A 23,862-nucleotide genomic window follows, 5' to 3' on the forward strand; every position below is an offset into this window, starting at 1 on the left:
GTATTAGCTGCACCCCGTTTTGTATGTTCTATATCATTCAGTTCAGATTTTCTCATTTCCATTGTGATTTCATCATCACCCATTAAATACCTAGAAGTTTTTTTGTTTCAATTTCAGACATTTGGGGAATTTTAGTTGTCTTGATTATTTCTAGTTTCATTCTGTTAGCTTAAAGGACATACTCTGAATGGTTTCAGTGTTTTGAGTGTGTTGGGGTTTTCTTTATGGCTCCGTGGATGCTCAGATTTTGGAAAATGTTCCATGAGCATCAGGTTTCCTCTATTTGCAACTACTTGAAAGGACTAACCTTAGCTTAGAAACCTCCAAGTTCCCTTCTGCCATTAAGCCTGTGAGATTCGTTGGAAACATAGAGAAACCGGTGAACACTTAACTCTAGTTCTTATTTTTCTTCAATTGTTTTCTCCTTGATTTTTCAAAATTTAACAACTATTGCTTCTAATTAAAAACAACAACAACAACAACAACCACTTGTATTCCCCTGTGCAGTTCCGTGCTCTTCTTACCGAAAAGGGGAGACACTGGTCGCCTCCTGCGCAGTTCAAGCAGCCCGCCCTGCACACCTCCGCGCGCGCCGGGCGGCCCCAGCGAGGGGCGGGGCCTCCGCCGCGTGATGACGTCAGGGGCGGGGCATCGGCGGAACCGCCAGGCGCTGCGGGCCGTGGCCAGTGCGCTCGCAGCCGGGCCTGGGCAGCGGCGGCGTCGTCGGACCTCGCGCAGCGTCCGCGGGCTCCGGGGCGGGGGCTGCGGCGGCGGAGCCCCCTCCCCGGGGAGGCGGAGGCGGGGCCGGGCGAGCTCCCCGCGGGGAGCGGGGGCGACCGGGGAGGATGCATCAGAAGCTGCTGAAGAGCGCGCATTACATCGAGCTGGGCAGCTACCAGTACTGGCCGGTCCTGGTGCCCCGCGGCATCCGCCTCTACACCTACGAGCAGATCCCCGTGTCCCTCAAGGACAACCCGTACATCACCGACGGCTACCGGGCCTACCTGCCCTCCAGGCTGTGTATCAAAAGGTACCGTCTGGCCGCCTCCCACGCGCCGGCAGCCCCTCCTCCCCACCGCCCGGTGTTTGTCTGGTCCTCCCGCTGCTGTCCCTGCCCTTTCCGTGCGCTTCCTTTTCATCTTTCTGCCGCCGCTCCTGCCTGTGACCTTCCCCCCTGCGCCGCGGGGCTGTTTGATCCACCGAATAATAACGATAGTGACAATGACCCTAATTACTGACTCTGGCGCTTTGCTCTTTACAGAGGGCTTTTACATCTTCTATTCCTTTTGGTGCTCGCTGGATTACATGTTGGACCCACCCCGCTGACCATGGTTGAGCCCTACTTGCCCCTGTGTATATCTAAGCCCTATGGAAAGTCAGATGTTTGGGGCCAGATGAATGCCTGTATAATAGGAAACAAGTTCACATGGTTCATTCATCCAGGGTACTGTGAAGCCCCTGCTAGGGGACAGGCACGTCACCAGGTGGTGCAGAGAACAGCGGACCAGGCCCTTGTTCCCATGAGCTGCTAAAGTCCAGCCTGGGTGACACACATTAAAAAGATAATTACACTGTTACATAATAGCCATTGTGAACAACGCTGTGTAGGAAAGGCACTTTATAGGAAAGAGAGCCGGTAACGGGCACCGCCCTCCACTAGAGAACTACAGGAGCCACTCTGAATTTCATCATCCAAACCTTTAACGCCCCGGAAAGCCTGGGCTTAAAAAAACAAAACTGAAAAATTAGTGTTCTAAGTGTTCAAAGAGCTTTCTGTGAAAGTGCACTGTGTGTACTTAAATCGGGACCCCACTGCACTAAAATGCAGATGTTGGCCAGCTCCAGGTCACTGCAGAGACAAACCCCAGTGCTGGAAGGTGGGCTGCTGAATTGCTCAAGCAGCACCCACATGTCTGATTCTTGATCTTTCCAGCGCGGTCCTTCCCCAGTGCCTTTGCCTGCCTTGACAGTATTTCTGTGACTCGCAGTCACAAGGTTAACAGTCACTGTCTGTCCCTTTTTTTTCTTTAATGGACAGCCCATAGGACTTCACAAGTTGAATCCTACGTAATCTTTTTCTCCCCAGTGCCTCCTCCTGGGTATAAGGTATTACACAGGAAATCAGGGCTAAGCCCTACAGGTAGTGAGTTGCCTTAAATATTTCATACCTGCCTAGCAGTGATCCTCTGCATTCTAATATTAGAGTCCAAATCCTATGGATTGAGAAATGAAATCTAGTGCTTTGGATCTTTGGGCTGTTGAGTCAAAAAAAAAACCCAAAACTTGGGTATCCAGATCTACCACTTAACAACTGTGGACCTTGAGGAAAAGTTAACCTCCCTGAGTCTTATTTTCCCCATTTGTAAAAGTGAGGGTGATCTTAGTAGCTGCTTCAGAAAGCAATAAGGATTAAATGAGATTATACACGTGAAACCCTATACAGGGCCTAAGCACACAACAGATGGGATCATCATGATCATCAATTTCAAAGCTAGCAGATGTTGATGATGGAGATGATTTTTTAAAAATATATTTTTATTGATTTCAGAGGGGAAGGGAGAGGGAGAGACAGAAACACTGATGGTGAGAATCATTGATCGGCTGCCTCTTGTACACCCCCTACTGGGGCTGGGACCCACAAACCGGGCCTGTGCCCTGAATCGAACTGTGCCCTCCTGATTCATAGGTCAACGCTCTACCACTGAGCCATGCCGGCCGGGCTGATGATTGATTTTGAAACTGAACAGTCTGGGCCTAACTTCTCATAAATTAAGAGTATGCTGTCTATTGGGGATATTCTGAGTGCTTTTCCCACCAGCTTGGTCTTTTCTGGTTTCAGCCTTTACCCTCTCTTCTTGTTGCTGTCAAGCATGACCAGGGTAGATTTTAGATATAAGAAGAGGTATTGTGCCACAGCTGTTCTGCCAGTACTCTGTTAGTTGGAAGGAACCTCCAAGATTGTATCTGTCAGTTCAGTTAGTCCGGTTATACTGAGCTTCACAAAATGAAAAGTTCGGAAGCAACAGGCAGGACGTAGTATAGATTGTCAAGACAGACCTGTAGTTAGATGTGTTCCCTCACATTCCTGCATCCTATCCCCTCTACACACAACAATGTAAGTAGTCTTTATACTTGATGCTTGTACAGGATAAAACCTGAAATTCATGATACATGATTCACTTTATTCTTGATGATCGTTTGATAGTGTGAAGCCCTGCTATTTTTGTTGTGCAAAGATGGGAAACCAAGAACCATGGTGATTGCTGCAAATTCCGTAGGCTAGTTATATGTTAATGTTTACTAGTAAGGATTCTGAATCAGTAAAAGCCAAAGGCTTAGTTTAGAAAGATTATTTTGCAAGAGAAATGCAAGAATATTTTGATTTTTTTTGTCATGATGTCACCTTTCAATAAATAATCAGGTGAGTTCTGTCCACAGCAGGAGAAACACCTCACAGGATTAAGGAAGGAGCTGGAAGGGACTTGCAGCCACATCTAATCCAGCTCCCTTTTTTGTAGATGAAGATACTGAAGCCAGAAGGGTCAAGTGACTTTCTCATGATCACAGAGCTAATTTGTTTGTTGCAGAGGGGGCGAAGGGACAGTAGGCCTTGACGTGTGCTCGGCGTGGTACACCAACCTGTGCTGCAAACCAGTCAGTCAGCAGTAGTAACCTCCTGTTCCTAATAAGAACATGCCACCTGGAAACGATGGCTGCAGAACAATGGCTTTGAAAAGTTGTTCCAGCATGCCTGTCTTAGAGGTCTTTCCAGTGGATCCATTTTTTTTTTTTATTCTGCTTCTCTCAAACCCACTTAATTCTGCATTTAACAAATACTAAAAAGGTATTTTAAGTTGTGTCTAACCCAGTGGTCGGCAAACTGCGGCCCCTTGAGTGTGGCTCTTCCACAAAGTACCACGTGCGGGCGCCCACATATAGCGCGATTGAAACTTCGTGGCCACACTCAAGGGGCCAAAGAGCCCCATGTGGCTCGTGAGCCGCAGTTTGCCAACCACTGGTCTAACCTAATTCTTAGGTTTTCAGACACCTATTATTGAACATCAAAGTATGCTAGCTAATATCCAGTTTTAACCTGCACATTTATTTCTGTAGACATTTAGCATCTAATTCGAGCAAGGCACTGTGCTTGGAACAGTGGTGTCATAAAGATGAATGGTGCCAGCCGTCAGGGAGTTAATAGGCTGGGGGATGAAATGGCATTTATACATAAATAACTCTAATACAAGGAAGAAAATGGTCAATATAATAATACAGGTGAGCATCAATAAACCTCTAAGATCCTAGGATTGGTTGTGGAAAAACTTAAGAGATTAATTAAGCCAAATGATATATCAAATTTAGAAAGGCAAAGATGGGGTTAAGGGCTTAAAGTAGCAAGTGTTGGATAACCCAGAAAAAGGTGTCCCTAACTTTTAAAATGCTGACAGTGAGCGAGCCACTATGATTCTGAACTTCATGGGCTTTGTTTTGTTTTGTCTTCCAGTTTGTTTATTTTATCTAATGAGACAGTAAACATTTGGAGTCATTTGCTGGGTTTCTTTCTCTTCTTCACACTGGGAATATATGACATGACATCTGTGTTACCTTCAGCAAGTGCATCCAGAGAAGATTTTGTAATTTGTTCTATTTGTCTTTTCTGCTTCCAGGTAAGTCATTTCATAAACACTGTTAGTGGGAAAGAGAACTGTAGTCCGACAAGTCTGGGCAGGTGATCTTACTTCACATCCACCACTTGCTTTAAAAGCCCCTAAAACTGCATATTGGATAACTTACTTTCATAGTATAAGCACCAAAAGCATGTTTTATGAAAGTGTATTTGGATGTTATTATTAGAGTAAATTTTACATCTAATAATTTTTAAAGATTGGGAACATTTCTTTGTTTCCGTTCCTCTTTCCCTTTATAGACATCTCTGCTTTAAGGTTAATACAAGGATAGGAAACTCTGATTGTTCTATTTCTGACTGAAGTAGAATACTAGTGGCTGCTTAACACTTGAGAAAATGTCTCATCTTTTTCCAATTTATACATCTGTGATTTTTGTACTTGATTCTATACCATCTGAATTTTAATGTCTTCTTTAGCTGGTATTGACTTTTTCTGTTGCTTTAATGTTAATTTCCTTTGGTCCTTTTATGCTTCCCTGGTTTCAGATACTTCAATTTCTCTCCTCTCTACCTCTTGTATTTGTTAGTTCTTTAGCACTTTCATTTTTCTTCAGAGCTCTATAAGAGTGCCTTTAGCAGTTATACTTAATAGTTTTGGAAACAGATCGTTCTAAAGAAGAAAACAAATGTGGACAAAATTCCTGTTGATAATTTTTTAATTAAAAAAAATGCAGACCTACAGAAGATCATAAAAATGAAAAGAAAAAGGTGTTATGCCACTTTCTCCAAACATAGGCCAGCATTTCCTGCAGTTAACCGGTTGCTATGTGGTTTGAAAGGTGAATCTGTAAGCCATCTGCTTTATTATGTATCATCTAATTTCTGGCCTTCATCATTTGACTCCAGTTAAAACTTTAAACTTAAATGACTAAGAATCCCATCAGAAAATTTCCCTTCTCCCCTACCCCCACCATTTTTTTTTTTAGAATCCTAGTTTCTGGAATAAAATTTTAAAGTTCTTTGAGGGTAAGAATACTCTGTGTTTTTGTATTATTATTATTAGAAAATTACTTGTCCTTTTAAGCATTTTTAAAAACATACTCTTTCTCAGGTTTAATTTTTGTCCCGATTGAAGCCTGAATATCTCTTAGAATCCGTTGCTGTTTTAAAATGAACCAATATTTTATAAATTTTTAGATATATCTTAACATAGACTGAGGTGCTCTTAATCATCATAAATAAGTAAAACTGGTTTTTACTCTCTTGTTGGTCATATGGATATTATCTACTTTGAGAATCCCATATGTTTTCCTCTACGCTTAGGCCTGCCCTTTATCTCTTCACCACCCAGATATAGCTGATGCTGGTCCAGGGAAAACATACTGGTTTTCATATTGGCCTAAGAAAAAATGCATTGCACAACTATAAAGATGAAATAGTTTTAAAAAAAAAAAAACTGCCGATAAAAAAAAAAAAACACACCCAAAATATTACAGTGATCTGCCAAAGATTACTCAGCATTACAGTAAAACCCTGTTCTCCCAGCTGGCAGTGCAGTGACTTTTTGTTACCCACTATAAAACTTGCTGAAGACAAATGAGTACATCTTCCCTACTTAAAAATATCATTTGTTATTTTTATATTTATGAAATTACATTGATAATGTGTTCACCCAATTTTCCCAAATTCTTAGCATCAGCAGGCAGCATGGTAAGCCATAAATCTGTGTATTAATGTTGATTTACATTTAATTTTTAAAACACATTTCTCTTTTCACTTTTACCCATTTTATATACTCAAAACTTTCCTCTCAACCAGATGAATAGAGTACCTTCTGAGTAACATTGTGACTTCAGGGGCTCTAAACTACCCCAGAGGTCTTTCTGTCTTAGAGAAGAGCAGAATCTGAAAACGTCTTTCCCTGGATTCTGTTCATTTACAGTCAGTTCAACAAATATTTTTACATGCCTCCTTCCTAAATCCAGGTACTAAGCTAGGCATCGGGAATACAGTGCTAAAGAAAACCAACCTGTCATGGAGGTCGGGTCACTCAGGTAGGAGGGCAGAAGGGAGAGGGAGGCAGGGCATTTAAGTAGGAAAAAATAATTTTTGTAAAGGCCCAGAAGCAAGCGACAGCTTAACACTTTCTGGACTTGCAGGCACTGGTCTTCGTGGTTGGATCTTAGGAGGATGGAGAAAGATGGGGCTGGAGAGGGAGGCAGGAGCCAGATCCTGAGATTCTTGGTTATTGTGCCAAGGAGCTTAGACACAGGATGTCACAATCTAGTTATCTGTTTGCCTTGGTGAAATGAGATGTTCCACAGAAGAAAACTGAAACGTACTCTTTTTTCCAGATAACTTTTCTGTCATTTTTCTAAGCAACTCTAACAGTAACACATCCCTTTTAAAACAGGACATATTAAATATAGGTTAACTTTTTCAAAACTCGGTGCTTCCCATTAACACTGTATATTGTTCTTTCCCTTTAATACTGTAGTTTTTCCTCTTTCCTCTCTTCTTGTTCACAAAGTAATTAGCTTTATTGTTGTTTTTATTATCACTATAAGATATACTCATGGAGAAATTCAAGCAAACAAAGTATATGGAAGAAAGTAAAAATCTCTTGAAATTCCACTTCCCAGAGGTAACCACATGTGAAATTTGGGTTAAAATTCCTCCTGATATTTGTATATGCACAGCTGCCTCATACCTGCTACCTGCCTACCTACTTCCAAGCTATGATCATCTCTGCATGGTTTTGTGTCAGTTCAGATCTTTCCATTTCAATGAGAATATACATCTTGATATTTTCTGGATATACTGTGTTTAAGCTCAAGGATCTGACAAAACCATCAAGCTTCTTAGAATTATGTTTCATTGGGTCAGTAGACTGACTTGTACTTTAGTAACCATAGCCATAGACCAGTGAGGGTTTTAGACTGGGTGGAGAGGTTGTGGCTAGGAACATTGTTTTGAATATTGATATTGAGGTATTGAGGCCATGGGACTGATTAGGTTTAATGACCAAACTATAGAATAGCAAGATGACCATTATAAGCAACCTGAGTAGTTGCTTACAAATGTTTATCCATTTGACCTGCTTCATATTGTTTATCTGTCCTGTTTTGTCCACCCCCACTGTCACTGGCCTAGTTAGGCTCTTGTCATTGCGCCCCAGGGCTACTCCTGTAGCCTCTTGTCTCAGCCTTTCCATAAGGTTGCACTTAAGATCTCCAGTATTATCACACCTAGCCTGTAATACTGAAGTTAAAACTCCTTAACCCTTTAAGTGCCAACCAATATCCTAGGAACTATGCTAAAATTGCCAAGGCATTTTTGCTGATTTTACATCAGTTTAGGAAAAAAATTATGAATCGCAAGTAAATGAAGTTACATATTCAAAAACTTAAGGAAACCTTTACTACATTTGTTTTCATCTTTGACATATATTGTTTGCTGATTGTATTATAAAATACTAGTAGAAAAAAAATTTTGAACAAAACATATAATGTTAAAATAAAGCGCTCCTGGCACTTTTGGCAAAAGACAGGAGGAGCGTGATCGTGCTCCCCGGCATTCTAGGGGTTAATAGAGCTTACCATAACCATGTCATGAAGAAGGCCACAGGATACTCCTTAATGGTTCTTTTTCTCAATATGCTGCTTCTATATTATAGGTGTGCAGACTTCTATATTATAGGTATTTGATATATTCATTGAAAATATCTGAAAGGACATAAATGTTAACAGTGGTTACCTTTTGGGAGTAGATTTGAACAGGAGGGATTTATTTTTTTTACCGCATACAATTCTATGATCTTTGACTTTTTTTAACAACATATATTACTTATATAGTAAATGATTTTTGTAAAGGAAAGCCCTTCATGGATCAAAATAAGCCTCAGTGGATATTTTTAAAACATTTGTAACTTTCCTACTATCGTACTATTTATTTTAAATGTTTATATTGTAAATTAGCTATCATTTTGAAATTCTTTTGTTATATATGGTTATCCCCATTTAACCCATGAGGAAACTGAGGCTTAGAGAAGTAACATAGCTCGCCTGACCCAGAGCTAGCCTCCACGCTCAGGTGTGTTTCACTGGGAAGCCTGCGCTAGACCTGCCACTTCCCTGAACATCATGCAGATGCTGGTTTATTTCTCTTTGTTTCACTTTCACTTGTTTCTGCTTTTTTTTTTGTAGGTCTGTATGCTTTGCTCTGTGGGCTATCATCTTTTTTCCTGCCATCGATCAGAAAAAACCTGTCGAAGATGGATGGCACTAGATTATGCAGGAATTTCTATTGGAATACTGGGCTGCTATGTCTCTGGAGTATTTTATGCATTTTATTGTAATAATGTAAGTAATTTAAAACATTTTTTATTCTACCTTTCTTGTAGGTCTGGAGTTTTCTTGCCATTGTTCCTTTGAAATTCTGAATAAGCACATAATTAACTTATGGAAGAAATGTCAAAGTTTTGTGTAGACCTTTGTCAGAAAACTGCCAACATAGTGGCAGTGTAAAACTAGCAAAGAGAAAAATCATAATTTGGTTTGAATGTAAGAGTATATATTAATTGTAGCCATTTACCTATGAGCCGTTTGCTTTTTATGCCTAGTTTGGAACATAAGCATGTAATTAAACTAGAGGCCCAGTGGAGTCCCTTAGCCTGGCCTGCACCCTCTAGCAATCTGGGACGCTGCATGCACCAGTGACCATACTTTTCATACAGGTGAAAGGCATCTTGCTGCTGTATGGGCAGCTACATTTTTTTACCCTGATTATAAAAAGTAGTACATAACATGATCCTTCTGAAGCAGTAGTACCATTTTCCCCATCTTATGGTGGAAAAACTGAAGCAGAGAGAAGTTAAGTCATTGGCTTTGTCACACAGTTTTAAGTGTCAGAATCAGGGCTGACCACAAAATGTGCCAGCCAGAGTCCATGCATGTCATCGCTGCATCATCGTGTTTCTTCAGTGTTAAGAGTAGCCTTGCCAGGTTTTAATTTTTAAATCTAAGAGACTGTTCCCAACATATAGGGTAGGGTCCCTAGGCCTGACCGGTGATCAGGGCCATCTGTGGGCAACCAGTGGGCGGGACAGTTGGGGGGCCCCCCGCTGGCACCTACCTTGGCTGGCCTGGCGCTGCCCACTCGCCGGCCCTGTCCCTCGCTGACCGTCGTTCCACAGGTCATTCCGCTGTTCGGTCGATTTAATAGGGTTTTATATAGATAGATATATAAGAAAATGACTTGTTATAAATTGATTTTACTTTAGTAGTCAACCTATTATGTCTGCTCAGCCTTCACAGCTTGTTTGTTTTGCATGAAACTGTTTATGTCCTTGAAAAATGAGAGGGAACCTGCTAACTAGGAGCTTAGTGAGGGCAGCCATGTAGTGTTTGGATTATTTTGCTTATCTTATTCTCTGTTTCTCTGAAACCTGTTTTCTGATTATCTTTTTGTAAACATATCAGATAATCAAAGAGATTAGTCAGATACTTTTTGTAAATCTCTTCAGAAAAAAACTAGAAGTCCAAGATAGATTGAAGAGAAAGAACTGCTAAAGCTAACACAGTCCGTGATCATTTAAAGCAGTGGTTCTCAACCTTCCTAATGCCGCGACCCTTTAATACAGTTCCTCATGTTGTGGTGACCCCCAATTTCATTGTTACAAATTGAACATAATTAAAGCATAGTGATTAATCACAAAAACAATATGTAATTATATATGTGTTTTCCGGTGGTCTTAGGCGACCCCTGTGAAAGGGTCGTTCACCCCCCAAAGAGGTCACGACCCACAAGTTGAGAACCGCTGATTTTAAGGGAAAATCTTCTTCCCCCGGGTATCTAATCTTCCTAAATATGCCCTTGCTGTAGTGGCTCTTAACCTTTTGGGGAACACAGGCTGCTTTGAGAATGAGTTTGCAAACTATGGATCCTCATCCAGGAGAATGTACATGTGTGCACAAACTAACCAAATAATTTGACATGTGACTAAGGAAGTGAATAGCCCCACAGAAGTCCTAGGAGTTCAGGTTATGAACTCTGTCCTATGAGATGCTAACTTGTGAGCTTCAAGACAAGGTTTTCAACTATTCATTTCGAGATCTAAATATTCTACAAGCCCTTCAAAACTAATATATTTTTAAATAAATATTGTTTCATGCCCCCCAGTTTTCTTCCCCCAATACACACACACACACACACACACACACACACACATCATTTGGATCATCTTTGTTCATTTTCTTCATTGATAGAAGCTGCGTGTGGCCTTTCATACTGGAAACAGCCAAGCCATCCTCTGCTGCCCTCTCACACATCCAGTCAGCCAATAAGACTTCATTTCAAAAATGCCTCCTGAATCTGGTGCTCACCTCTATCTTCCTTATTCAACAAGAATTCAAGCCCTCATTCACTTGTTGAATCAGTTATTCTAATATCTTCTAGCTCTCTTCCTGTCACCTCATTCTTTCAACATTGGTTGTTAGAGTTTTCTTTCTAATCAGTCAGTTTGAGAAACAATCACGTCGTCCCATTCTTCAAGAACTCTGCTACTCCCCGGTGCCCACATGGTAAAGCTCCAGATACTTAGCCTGACAGTCCACCTGCCTTCCCGCCTCCCTTCTCAAAGTGTCCCTGCTGCTTGCGGCTGCATGTCCTGTTTGTTCCTTGAGGGCTTCCTCTTCCCACACGTTGCATGTATTCCACAAGACCTCCTCTCTGAAACAGTTTTGGCCACTCCAGGTAACATTAATCACTCCCTCCTCTGTGGTTCGACAGCATTCTGGTGATAGCACAGTTACATTACTTATCATTAGATTGTAATCACTTGTTTACAGGTCTGCCCCTCCCATAGTCTATGAGCTCACCCACTGGGTGAGTCCATGTCATAGTCATCTTTGTTTCTACAGGACATAAATTGTTCCTAGCATATAATAGGTCAGGGGTGGGGATCGTTTGGTCCTCTGGCCGTATAGTACAAGGCCTGCAAAATCATTTGGTCTGGACCTGCCAAGGCATTAGGGGTGAGTTAATTAAATGTTTGACCAAATATAACAGGCTAATTTTTAAGTTGATAATTTTGTATGGCCCTCAAATGATGTTATAAATATCCCAATGGCGATTGACAAAAGAAAGGTTCCCCACCCCTGTAATAGATACTCAGAAAATGCTTTTTATGATAAATGTCGCCTCTTAACCAGCTTACCTTGAAATGTGGTTTGTCATTCTGAGAAACCTAAAAATTGTTTAAAAGTTGCTTAGTTGTTTAAACCTAAAAATGAAACATGCATTTTTTTTAAAGAAGGAAGGTAATCATGTTCGCAAATGCAAATACCAAGCCAATAATTTAGAATGTGTAATGTAGAAGCCATAATTACTGTTTTCCTTCCCTGGACAATAACAATTAAAATCTGATTGCCTTTCATTCCAGTATTGGCGGCAGGTGTACCTGATCACAGTGCTTGCTATGATCCTGGCAGTGTTCTTTGCGCAGATCCATCCCAGTTACCTCACACAGCAGTGGCAGAGGCTGCGTTCCATCATCTTCTGTTCCGTTTCGGGATATGGCGTAATTCCTACTCTTCACTGGGTTTGGCTCAATGGAGGCATAGGTGCTCCTATTGTGCAGGTAGGTTGAGTGTAGACAAACATTTTCCCCGTTTGTTTGTGTCCTTTCTGTTTTATTCCGTTTGGGTAAAGTAGTATAATCAGGCAAGTGGCTGAGTCTTTGTCATTTGAGTACATATTTCTAGTGGCATACTGATGCCATAATTTAAATGCCTACACAAATAAGCATATCTTGCAGGATCAGAAGTCAAATATAACCACTGAGATGGCTTTCTGTGAAATAATACATTCTGGATTCCCTCTCTATTTTTTCTGCGTGTGTAAGTACCTAAGTCCTTGCCTGAGGAGGATGACTCACGTTTCTAGCTTTGTCAGCTGAGGCGAGGAGAATGCTCATGATAATGCAAGTACAGACATAGGAGCAGTTGGGTGATATGTGTGTGTATGGGTAGAGGAGGAGGAGTTGGGAAGGAATATTTTCTTGGACCTGTTGAATTTGAGGTAACTGTGGGATATAAAAGTGGAGATAGATTATAGAATTTAGGTTAGAGTTTGAGAATAGTGATTAAGATTTGAAAATCATGCCTGACCAGTGTGGCTTAATGGTTGAGCATTCACCTATGAGCCAGGAGGTCATGGTTCAATTCCTGGTTAGGGCACATGCCCAGGTTGCAGGCTCAGTCCCCAGTAGGGGGTGTGCAGGAAGCATCCGATCAATGATTCTCTCTCATCATTGATGTTTCTCTCTCTCTCTCCCTCTCCCTCCCTCTCTGAAATCAATAAAAATATTTTTTTTTAAAAAAAGATTTGAAAATCATTATTGTATTAGTAGCTGGAGTCATGGAAGCATATTTCACCAACCAAGGAAAGTATATTGAGAAATAGAAACTGTTAGAGTTAGATATTATAGGAGCACAGTTGGAGTGCATTAGGAAGAACCTCAGTAAGAACTCCTGTGTATTCTTGAGGATTCGAAATAAGACATTCTTAGAGATCCATATAAAAACGCACTAGAGAGTAAAGCTGAGGATTTTTTTTTTTAAAATGTATTTTATTGAGTTTTTACAGAGAGGAAAGGCGAGAGATAGAGAGATAGAAACATCGATGAGAGAGAAACATCGATCAGCTGCCTCCTGCACACTCCCCACTGGGGATGTGCCCGCAACCAAGGTACATGCCCTTGACCGGAATCGAACCCGGGACCCCTCAGTCCGCAGGCCGACGCTCTATCCACTGAGCCAAACCGGTTTTGGCAAAGCTGAGGATTTTTAACATAAATAAGCATGCCCACAAATGCAGCAGAAATCACTATCTTTTTACAATGGGAACTTTGTCTGGAATATGGGAATTGAAATATAGGTTGTATTCAAAAGAATCAGAATTTTTTTAGAAATGGGAGTACTGATAGTAGGCTTACATACACTTGCATGAAGTTGGCAACACCATGGTGAAAAGCATTTGGGTGTAAAACTGAAAGGAGGTAGTTCTGTGCTCTAGTGAATTTGAGTGGTAGGATCTGTGTGGCCAGTTTGCCAACTTGAGGACGAAGGTGATGCTTTCTTCCTCAGACTAGGAAATTGGGAGAAAGATGAGAGTGTAGTGACGAGGAACTTCAGTGATCCTCATATCTGTGAAAACGTTATTTTCCGAGAATTGTGATTTCCTGAAATGAGTAAAGAAAATAGAATAGGGAACCACCACTCTCAATCAGTTCTAACCAGAAATGGATAACTGATTGTTGACACAGAAGTGACCAAAAGTTTGGGATGAGTGACACATCCTTTTAAGCTTCTAACAACAAAGAAAGAGAACCTGACCCATTAAGATCATGGGTTTTACAGAACTCAGAAAAAAATGGGAATTTCCCGTGTTCAGAAATCTTAAAATAGAAATATGGCTTAGGAAGACAGTGGTTCTCAGATGGGAATCTAACATACTCACAGGCCATTCCAGTGGAGAAGCAAAGGGAGACTTCCAGAGAAATCTCCAGCACGCTCTAATTTTTAAGAGATGGAAAGAAAGACACTTAACCAAAGATGAAAAGATCCAGAAGGACTAATTCTGGGAGGTAGGGTCGAGTCATGTTCTAGAATGTTTGAGAAATCTTTAGGTTGATTAGTCTGAGGATATAGAATTTAGGGAGGGCAGTGATAATGATCAGATATTTGAAGACGGAAGAAAAGTAGTTTGTCTTTATTCCTTTATTGGGTTCTTGGTAAATTGGGTATATAACCAGATTAGGAACAGTATACTGGTATATTACTGATATCTGGCTGATAGTCTTAGGGCAAGGAAATGCTGTTTGAGCTGTGAGATGGACTGCTTCATAATAGTATTCAACAGGGCCATGTTCCCGGGATAGTGGAACAGACTTCACTACTCGGCTAAACCTCTTGGGTCTTTCAGCCCAAGTTCCTGGTCTTCCCTCTTTTTGCTTATTCATGTGGTAATTCCATCCCACATGCACTCCACCCATATGCCTGTAGATGGATTGTTGATGTAGGACCTTCAACCTTATTAAAGTTCTGGCTCCTTTAGGGCACCTTTAGGGCACTCTATATTCCACTCTTGTGGACTGCTTTCTGCAGTATTAACAGTGAGGTTTCTGTTATTGGAAACTGCAAAAGCAATTGAGATTTAGCAGACTTAAATCCCACCTATAAATTCAGTCTGTAAACTAGATTCCTAATAAATTGGGGTTTCAGCCACAGTGGGAGACCTGTGAACAGTATGTTTTGCTTTTCAGGACTTTGCACCCCGTGTGGTTGTGATGTACGCGATCGCACTTCTTGCTTTCCTGTTCTATATTTCCAAAGTTCCAGAGCGGTACTTTCCAGGTAGGTACTGCTTGTATAGTGACTATATAACTTTATTCTAAATATATTGTTGATAAGTAAACTTAGATTTACTTTTTCAATATTATTGCTTATGGAATGGCTCTCCTATTCTCAAGTGTTATCTAAAACTTGAACTTTCAAAGGGTTTTCACAAATTTTTCCTGTCATCCTCACATTATGGATTGAATCCAATGGGTGTGGATTCAAGCCCAGGTTACAAGCCCAGATAAGCTTTGGCTGAGTCAAGAATAATATGAAAGCAGTGATGTTTCAGGTTGGGGGGCCAGGACTGGGGAGTAGATAAATTCAAACTGCAGGCTTGTCCTTCCTTTCTCCTGGGCTAAGAATCACCTTCCCAGTGAATTGAAGGTGCCGCTGCTCATGTGTGCAAGGGAAGAAGAAAATGAATAGAACGGAGAACCTGCAACTTTCCTCTGTACACTTGGTTTTCACCACTGAGTTTTATAAGAATGGAACACGAAGAAGAACCTGAGTGTTGTAAATAAACATTAGGATTCAGGACCATAATTAGGACATGTCCCTGAATTGGAGACCACCCATCCTCCAAGCAGGGCTGGAATTTTCCTCAGAAAACAGTTCTGCCAAAACCGGTTTGGCTCAGTGGATAGAGCGTCGGCCTGCGGACTGAGGGGTCCCAGGTTCGATTCCGGTCAAGGGCATGTACCTGGGTTGCGGGCACATCCCCAGTAGGAGATGTGCAGGAGGCAGCTGATCGATGTTTCTCTCTCATCGATGTTTCTAACTCTCTATCTCTCTCCCTTCCTGTCTGTAAAAAATCAATAAAATATATATATATATAAAAAAAGAAAACAGTTCTGATAAAATACATGTTTGTATAAATTTATTAATAATTATTTTAAAAAGTGTTTCCTCTTCATCACAGACATGTAGAAAATTAAACCATGAACATTCTCCAGTATTTTTAGGCCTTAAAATATTCAGGAGTTCCCAGTTGTCTAGTATAGGACACTTTTAAAAGGTCAAATGTTAAGTAACTTAACATTCCAACAAGATGAACTTGACATAAATTGTGCCCCATGTAGCTGAATATTGGTGCAGTATGGATACCTTTGAGCAGTGATGTGCAGACTGAAAAGTCTACAGATAAAAGCGATAGTCTCAGATGTTCACAGACGCGTGGCTTAAGAACCTTGTCTGGCCATGTGCATTGGTGAAGAAGTGGTGGGTGAATATTGTGAAATCAAAAAAACTTAAACCTTGCCCAACTGGCGTGGCTCAGTGGTTGAGCATTGACCTATGACTCAGGAGGTCACAGTTTGATTCCCAGTCAGGGCACATGTGGAGTGTGTAGGAGGCAGCCGATCAATGATTCTCTCTCATCATTGATGTTTCTATTTCTCTCTCCCTCTCCCTTCCTCTCTGAATAAAAATATTTTTTTAAAGAAAAAAAAAAAAACTTAAACCTAAAAACTTCCTTTCAGCTCAGGTTAAATTTTTAATATATAAACATCACAATGTATTTAATGAGTCCAAGCATCCCTCAGGTATCCATGGACAGGACTTAGTAGTTCTGCGATACTTGTGTAACAATATAATCAATTTTCTTTTTAATCCTCTGTATTCTTGGTTTTTAAAAATGAATTTATAGGTTTCATAAGACTGTCAACGGGTCCATGACACACAAAAAAGGGCAAAAAACCCCTACAGAAATAATTCTATTGACTTACATTTTTAAGTCTACATAGTGTACTGGTTCTTTTTCTTGGTAAGGAAAAAAGAAAGAAAAAGGTTAGAAATGTTTACATTACAAGAAAAAGTTATTTAACTCTGGATTTCCTTATTTTTCCAGAAGCTTCCCACATGTTAATTACTTAATCTCCTTGGAATTTAACCTTTGACCACGAAGAGAAATAGTTCTCCTAAGTTGTATATGAACTAACCAACCTTAATTGACCCGTCACTAATTACATTTTGCAGATTATTTCATTAGTGTGATAGCTCAAGATGCTGATACGAGCTTTCTCCTTACACAGCTGCTTGAAATAAAAGTGCTCCTGGCAGACTTACAGCCAACCCAGCAGTGCATCTGCTTCATGCCAGCTCACTCCATGGTCGGGAGCGTCAGCTTCCTTTGCTTCCCTCATGCAATGTCTTTTCTTCATCAGATATAAGGTGACACAAGGGAGATTAAAGGTCAAATACCTGAAATTAACCAAGTTAGGCTGTTGAAAACACATTTGGAATAGTATTTCTAAAATTCACCAGTGTACTTTATGAGTAAAACCTTAAAATTAGACTCAAATATGAATTCATCCTTTCTTGAAAAATATTTGGGTCTCAATATCTCAAATCAGTTTCTTGGAGCTCTGAGGCTTACCACAGTCTTTTTGCTGTAGAACTATATTTCCAAGGCCAGAGATAAAAATTTATTTGTATTTTAATGTCAAAATATTACAACCAATATTCTTTTCTCTCTACCTTCCTTTCCAGGACAACTAAACTACCTCGGATCGAGCCACCAAATCTGGCATATCCTTGCAGTAGTGATGTTATATTGGTGGCACCAGTCGACAGTGTACGTCATGCAGTACAGACATAGCAAGCCTTGTCCTGACTATGTCTCCCATTTGTGAATTCAGGTATAGCTACCTGGTGTGTTCAGCTGTTAAGCAATATATAATGGGGAGTTGTATACCCCAATATTTCTAAGATTCCCCTTAGTTTTTCCTTTTCCTATTTAATATATCATGAGTAATAGCTTCTAAAAATGGAAAAATACATCAGGAGCTGTAATAGTAACTGCTTTACAAGCCCTTAAAACTATTACTTTGCTGCTTGTACAGGACGTGAAAATTAATTGGCAATGAATGTGAAACCAATGTCAAAACAATATTCATTTTACTTACCACCAGCTTAATTTCCTTAGGAAGGGCTCACCTCCGTTATAAAATGGGGTCACCCTGTGTGAATACTTTGATAGACAATATTTACAGATGACCAAGTGCCTAATCAAGGCGAGGGTTGTGACAGCCTATGCTTAACACAAGCTAGGACAGTGATCTTGAATCATCACTAGCCTTTGAATACATGGTTTGTGAGAAACTGGCATATGCGAAGTTATTTCCTTTAGCCGTGGGTTCTCTTCTCCCTAGGAACATGGGATGTTTTAGTTTGCTGGAACAAAAATTTTAAACCTCTTCTCCTTTAAGTTGAAAGAGGTGTTGAGAACTTGCATTGTCATTTCCCATCAGAGAAGAATGGCCTTACAAACAGACTATGTGATCAGGTGACAAATTCTGTGATCTGATAACCAACTAATCAGCCATTGAAGCTTTTTAATTTCAAGTATTGTTTAAGTTCATATAATAATTGAACGCTTGCCAGTGGAGTGCATATATTTAGCTCCAAAATTCCTGCAGGAGAAAAGCTTTCACCTCTGAATTTGCAATCCTAGACTCCCTGATGATTGGGGGAGAGGTGTAGGGGGGAGGTTTCCCAGCTATATGGGTGCTACTTTTAAGGCCATAGAATCTAGATGGCCCGGTCTTGACCCTGAAATGAACCTTAAGCCTTAGAACAAAGTCATGCAGATGCCCTGTTTGATGGCAGATTATTCACCTGTGCTCTGGTCTTTCTCTGTTTATGCATGTGTTAACATTGTATTGATAACTCAAAGTATTGATACATACTAATATTTGGGCCTGAAACATTAAATGGGCATTTTATTGTATATACTTAAAAAGATCTCAATGCCCTATCATACAACATAACACTCTTGTTCTTTGGTATTTTTCATATGCATAAGTTAAATCCCTTAAAGCAGTCAAAAACATGTGGTTAATTGGCATATAAAATAGTACCTAAGTTTCTTAATGGGTTGACATAAGCTACTTTAAATATTGGTATATCTTCAGAACCTTGGAATTACTAAATATAAGAAGTGTTGATTAATGGTGAAGCTTATTCCCAAAATACGATTTATATATCTGATACTAGGAATGTTAACTTTAATGTGCCTCAGTTTATGCATCTATAAAATTTTGTATTTTTTTCGGTGTAGTGTTTTTGTAATATAAATTCCCCATACTAGTATCTCAGCAAAAAGAGTTTTCCCCCCATAGGCCAACGACACACTGTATTTTGGTGGAATACTACTCTTTGAAGATGGCAGTTTTATTGCATAAGGACTCTTTGAAGATGGCAGTTTTATTGCATAAGGACACAGTTTTTTAAAAAATATATTATACTGATTTTTTTAGAGAAAGGGAGAGGGATAGAGAGGTAGAAACATTGATGAGAGAGAAACATCCATCAGCCACTTCCTGCACGCCCCCTACTGGGGGATAGAGTCCACAACCCAGAGTGTGCCCTGACCTAGAATTGAACCACAATCTCTTGGTTCATAGGCTGACACTCAACCACTGAGCCACACCGGCGGGGCTCAGAGGCCACAAATTTGATCCATGTGCTAAACAATAAAAGATTCTGGTATAATAATAACAGGATACATTTTCCCTATAACATCCCTTATTAGCTTACATGATATTGCTTTAAAAAAAAATGTTTCTATTGATTTCAGAGAGAGATAAGGAGAGGGGGAGAGGAATAGAAACATCAATGATGAGAGAGAATCATCAATCAGCTGCCTTCTGCACACCCCCCACTGGGGACTAAGCCTGCATCCCAGGCATATACCCCGACCATTGAACCTCAACCTCCTGGATCATAGTTCACCGCTCAATCAATGAGTCACACCAGCAGCCAGTTGATATTATTTCTTTTAAATAGATATTTTGTCATTTTGGCCAAACAAAATACACTATTTACATTTAAAAATGAAGAAGTCTACTTATTTTAGGTTTGGACCATTTTTGTTATAAAATCTTCTCAAAAACAAATTGAAATGATAAGTTTTATTTTAATTTTTTAAAATATTCCTGATTTTTTGTAATAGTGTGTGAATTATTTAGTACTTGTCATCTGAATTAATAAACACAAAGAGCATCATGTGTTTAAGACTTTTTCAAATATAAAAGGTCTGACTGTAACAAGAATTATACCATGTGAACATTTCATCTTTTCATGAAAGTGTTAAATATTGTAAGAAAGCTGATCTTTCTCATTCTTACCTTTACTATGATGTATTTATTGTAACATAGAAATGAATGAATGTGGATTGCTGTCAACTATAAACACTTCTGTATATCAGCATTTATTGACCACCTACTGTGTGCACATCACTACTGGCAAAATTTTTAAGGCATTGTTAACATTAAAGAACAACTATTTAAAAATTGCCTTCAAATCTGAGCCTTGTAATAATGTATATTTAAGTTATTTTTGTTTTACTGGATTAAAATTTTTAATTTTACCTATGTAAAAGCTCTTAACTGACGGACTTTACATTTTAAAATTATCCATGGCTGTTTTAAGTTGTCTAGTGATTTATAAGGTTGTAGTTAACTCATTGAAGAGACAATTTTCTTTCTATATAAGGCATTTTTAAATAGCAAGATAGTGCTTGTCTTCTTTGTTATTCATCTGAGTGCAATTCATAAGATGCATGGCAAAATATGTATTATGTAAATAAACTGGTTTATTATATATATTAAGTGCTGCTCCTCATTCTTTATAATGCATAAGTTTCAAAATCATGTTTTAGAACCAGGATTGAAGAGTCAGGGAATATCTATCACACCTTATGATCTCCCACCTGGACAAAGTAACTGATTTTAAGGCCGTGATTGACGGGCACAGAGCTGTACAACTCTCTGTTTGGCAGGTAGGTACCTACCTGGATATACCCTTTGTCCTGTATTAAATGTCAAGAGGCAAAGCCTGCTTTCTGGATGCCTGCCAACTGCTGAGCTGAGTAGGTCCACATCCACCCCAAATCCTTATTTCAGGTCATTCCACCCCTGCTGAAGAGTGTGAAGTGTCAGCTCAGCGAGTGGACGAGGGGCAGAAGTGTCTTCTGCATGCATTACCACAGTAACTCTGCTTATATGGAAGAGGCACAGACGCTACTGAAGTTCTGTACCATACTTCCTCAGGAGGTCAGGGAGATAATGATCCAAAACGGAAACTCACTGTTTTCAGAAGGGAGAAGGGTTAGCAGTAGGGGTCTCAGGTGAAGAGTAAAACTTCCGTCTTCAGAGGGCAGGACTGATAAGTCACATAGGATCTAGTCCTGCTCTATAAATCTGGGATCAAAAACACTACAGAACAGAGTTGTAATTTCAGTGGTGTCAAGCATCTGAAGCAAAAGTGAACTACATTTAAATGCGCCACAAAACTCAGATGCTCATGCCTTCCCTATGACTCTGTTCGCCACATCTCACATAGGATGCTGGAGCCGGACTTCCCTACAAAGGGACTAGCTGTTCCATACAGGCAGCTCTAATTGCGGCATGTATTTGTCTCTAAAGAAGTTAACTATAACTGAACTTGAACAATGGTACATTCCACAGTTCTTTTTTTACTATAACTTCTAACGTGATATTTTGCTTCTTTGTACCATTTATTAAAAAGACACAACACCCTTATTTTTACACATAACTTTAGATAAATGTTACTACTTCAACAACAAAAAAGTCCATTCATAACAAACAAGATAAATGTTTCCACAAGCCACCTCTCTAAAGACTCCAGGCTGTGGAATAAATACCTAAGATAATATATATTGCGACATTGATGCCAAAGTGAGCCCAGCAATCCAATAAATAGGTTTTTCTCTTTATCTTGAAAAAGCCTCTTTTCTGACATAACCAAGGAGTACAATATTTTATTTAACCAAATTGTAAGTTATGTATGTTACCAGTTTTTAAAGAGTTTAAAAAATTAAACATAATGCATAAACTATGCCGAACATTCACAAGGTACTTCAAAGTCTTATGTTTTTGCTTCATCTTCATCTTAAGTATCTGTAATCGTAATGCCTGAAGAAATTGTGCTATTAAGTATTTTTGTTGCAAAAATGCCATGTCACAATGGGTTTTCTTACTTGAATCCTAAACTGTGAACCTAGAGATCCAATTCTGTTCATTTTTCTCTTTCACTACCTGGTACATAGTGCGTAATGTCTGTAGTGTGAATGAAATAAGTGAATAAAGTTTATACCAAAGTTTTCAATAAGACAAATAATGAAAAACCCCAGTCACTGATTATAAAGAATATGCAATCCATTTGAGATTTATTGCATTTAAAGAAAGCAGATTATTAAAACAGGTATGATAAATACAATAAGAAAATAACTTTAAATTTCAAACAAAACAAAGTGAATGGGGGACAGAAATTCAGTCGATAAGAATAAGCAATGTCAAGACAAAGTAGTAAAATCAGTTAGTGCTTAATAAGATAAAGGGAGAAAATAAAAGCAACTGGTACTATCTCATAACAGTTTCCCAGCTATATTTGAAGTTACCATAGAAAGTACATTTTGTAACTATTAGAAATATAATAAAGATGTAAATCAGGCTTAATAAAAGTTATTTGCTTAGTGGTACATAAAAGGCTTCAGAAAATTCAAGTTTAACAAAAAAAAAAAATGGAAATGTAATCAAAGAAAGTGCACTTAAAGCTGTTTGCCAGCAATTAAAAAGTAGTTCATTACCATACTGCTTACTATAGATGACTTTCAATCACAAAAAGAGCTAGGAATAAAAACAATTTTTCCAAAAATAGCACTATCAGTTTTTAAATAAAAATCACTCCGAATGATGACCCACTGCATCTTCCTCTGTCTGCCGTATTCTTTCAGTGGCTTTTATAAACCCCCACGAGGAGTGGAAGTTCTTTTAGTAATGATTGTGGTTGCAATTCCATTTAAAATTGATATATTCACATTAACTCTACTGAAGAGACATGTGCATGTGTGTTTACATATTTCTCTTAATATATAAACACCAGTGTGTATAAAAGTTTTCAAATAAACTATCATTTATGTTATTCTCACAGTAAGTATGCCATCTCATTCTCACAGTAGATCTCTCAGCTCAAGATTGAACCTAAAATGATGAGTAATTTTGCTTAAAAAGAAAAGAAAAAAAAGGTGTACTGCACATTCTATATATATGAAAATGAATGTACCCAAACTCCTCAGGACTAGTGATACCAATACACATGTACCTTCTAGCAGTGCTTATATGAAGTACCAAAACCTAAGAGGACCAAGCAGAGCAGCTGAGTAGTGAAAACTGCCCTGCCTGGTGAATATCAGAGCAGAAGAGGGGGCTCAACTTGGTATTTTCCACCAGCAAGATTAGGACAAGACTCATCACTGTTAAACAATAAGCAGGGTAGGGTCAAAGGGAACATTTATCTACAGTCCCGAATAATGTTGTAACTGTGCCCAAATACACACACACACACACACACACACACACACACACACACACAGGGGTGGGTCAGTGGAACAATTACACCATTTCCCAGACTGATCCTTTTGCATAAATATTCTAGTCAGTTAAACTTTCATCCAGCCTACAACCTTTCCTCTTCCACCCAACATTTATACCAAGCAACGTTAGCATCTTAACAGATACATTCTTTGAAGTGATACTATTAAAATAATTAAGCAAATGGTCCACTTTTAGAAAGATTATTCAAAATCAACAAGCATGATTAAAGCTGTTAGGGCAGAAATAACTTTGGCCTCAGATTTTTGCTAGCTTCATATTTTACTTCCCTTAGTGATGTTTGTTCAAGTATTACAGGTTTAGAGTTATAACTATTTAACATGCTACAGCACAACGCACACCTGATTAATAGGAATATAATTCAACTTTCCTTCCCTAAACAAGAATTGGACCACCCATAATAGAGCCGAACTTCCACTGT

The 23,862-nt window shown here is 39.4% G+C and overlaps 1 protein-coding gene across 1 annotated transcript; it reads left to right on the forward strand.

Annotated features, from left to right (window-relative positions):
- Nucleotides 1-845: 845 nt before the first annotated feature.
- On the forward strand, nucleotides 846-17,657 carry PAQR3 (progestin and adipoQ receptor family member 3; the record flags this gene model as incomplete). Its single annotated transcript, XM_081091481.1, has 6 exons — nucleotides 846-1,030; nucleotides 4,505-4,667; nucleotides 8,833-8,988; nucleotides 12,069-12,266; nucleotides 14,952-15,042; nucleotides 17,515-17,657. The coding sequence occupies 6 exons, from the start codon at nucleotides 846-848 to the stop codon at nucleotides 17,655-17,657; spliced, it is 936 nt and encodes a 311-aa protein (XP_080947607.1).
- Between the last annotated feature and the right edge of the window lie 6,205 nt (nucleotides 17,658-23,862).

This window comes from Myotis nattereri (genome assembly GCF_964212035.1).
Source record: "Myotis nattereri genome assembly, chromosome: 1".
NCBI lineage: Eukaryota > Metazoa > Chordata > Mammalia > Chiroptera > Vespertilionidae > Myotis > Myotis nattereri.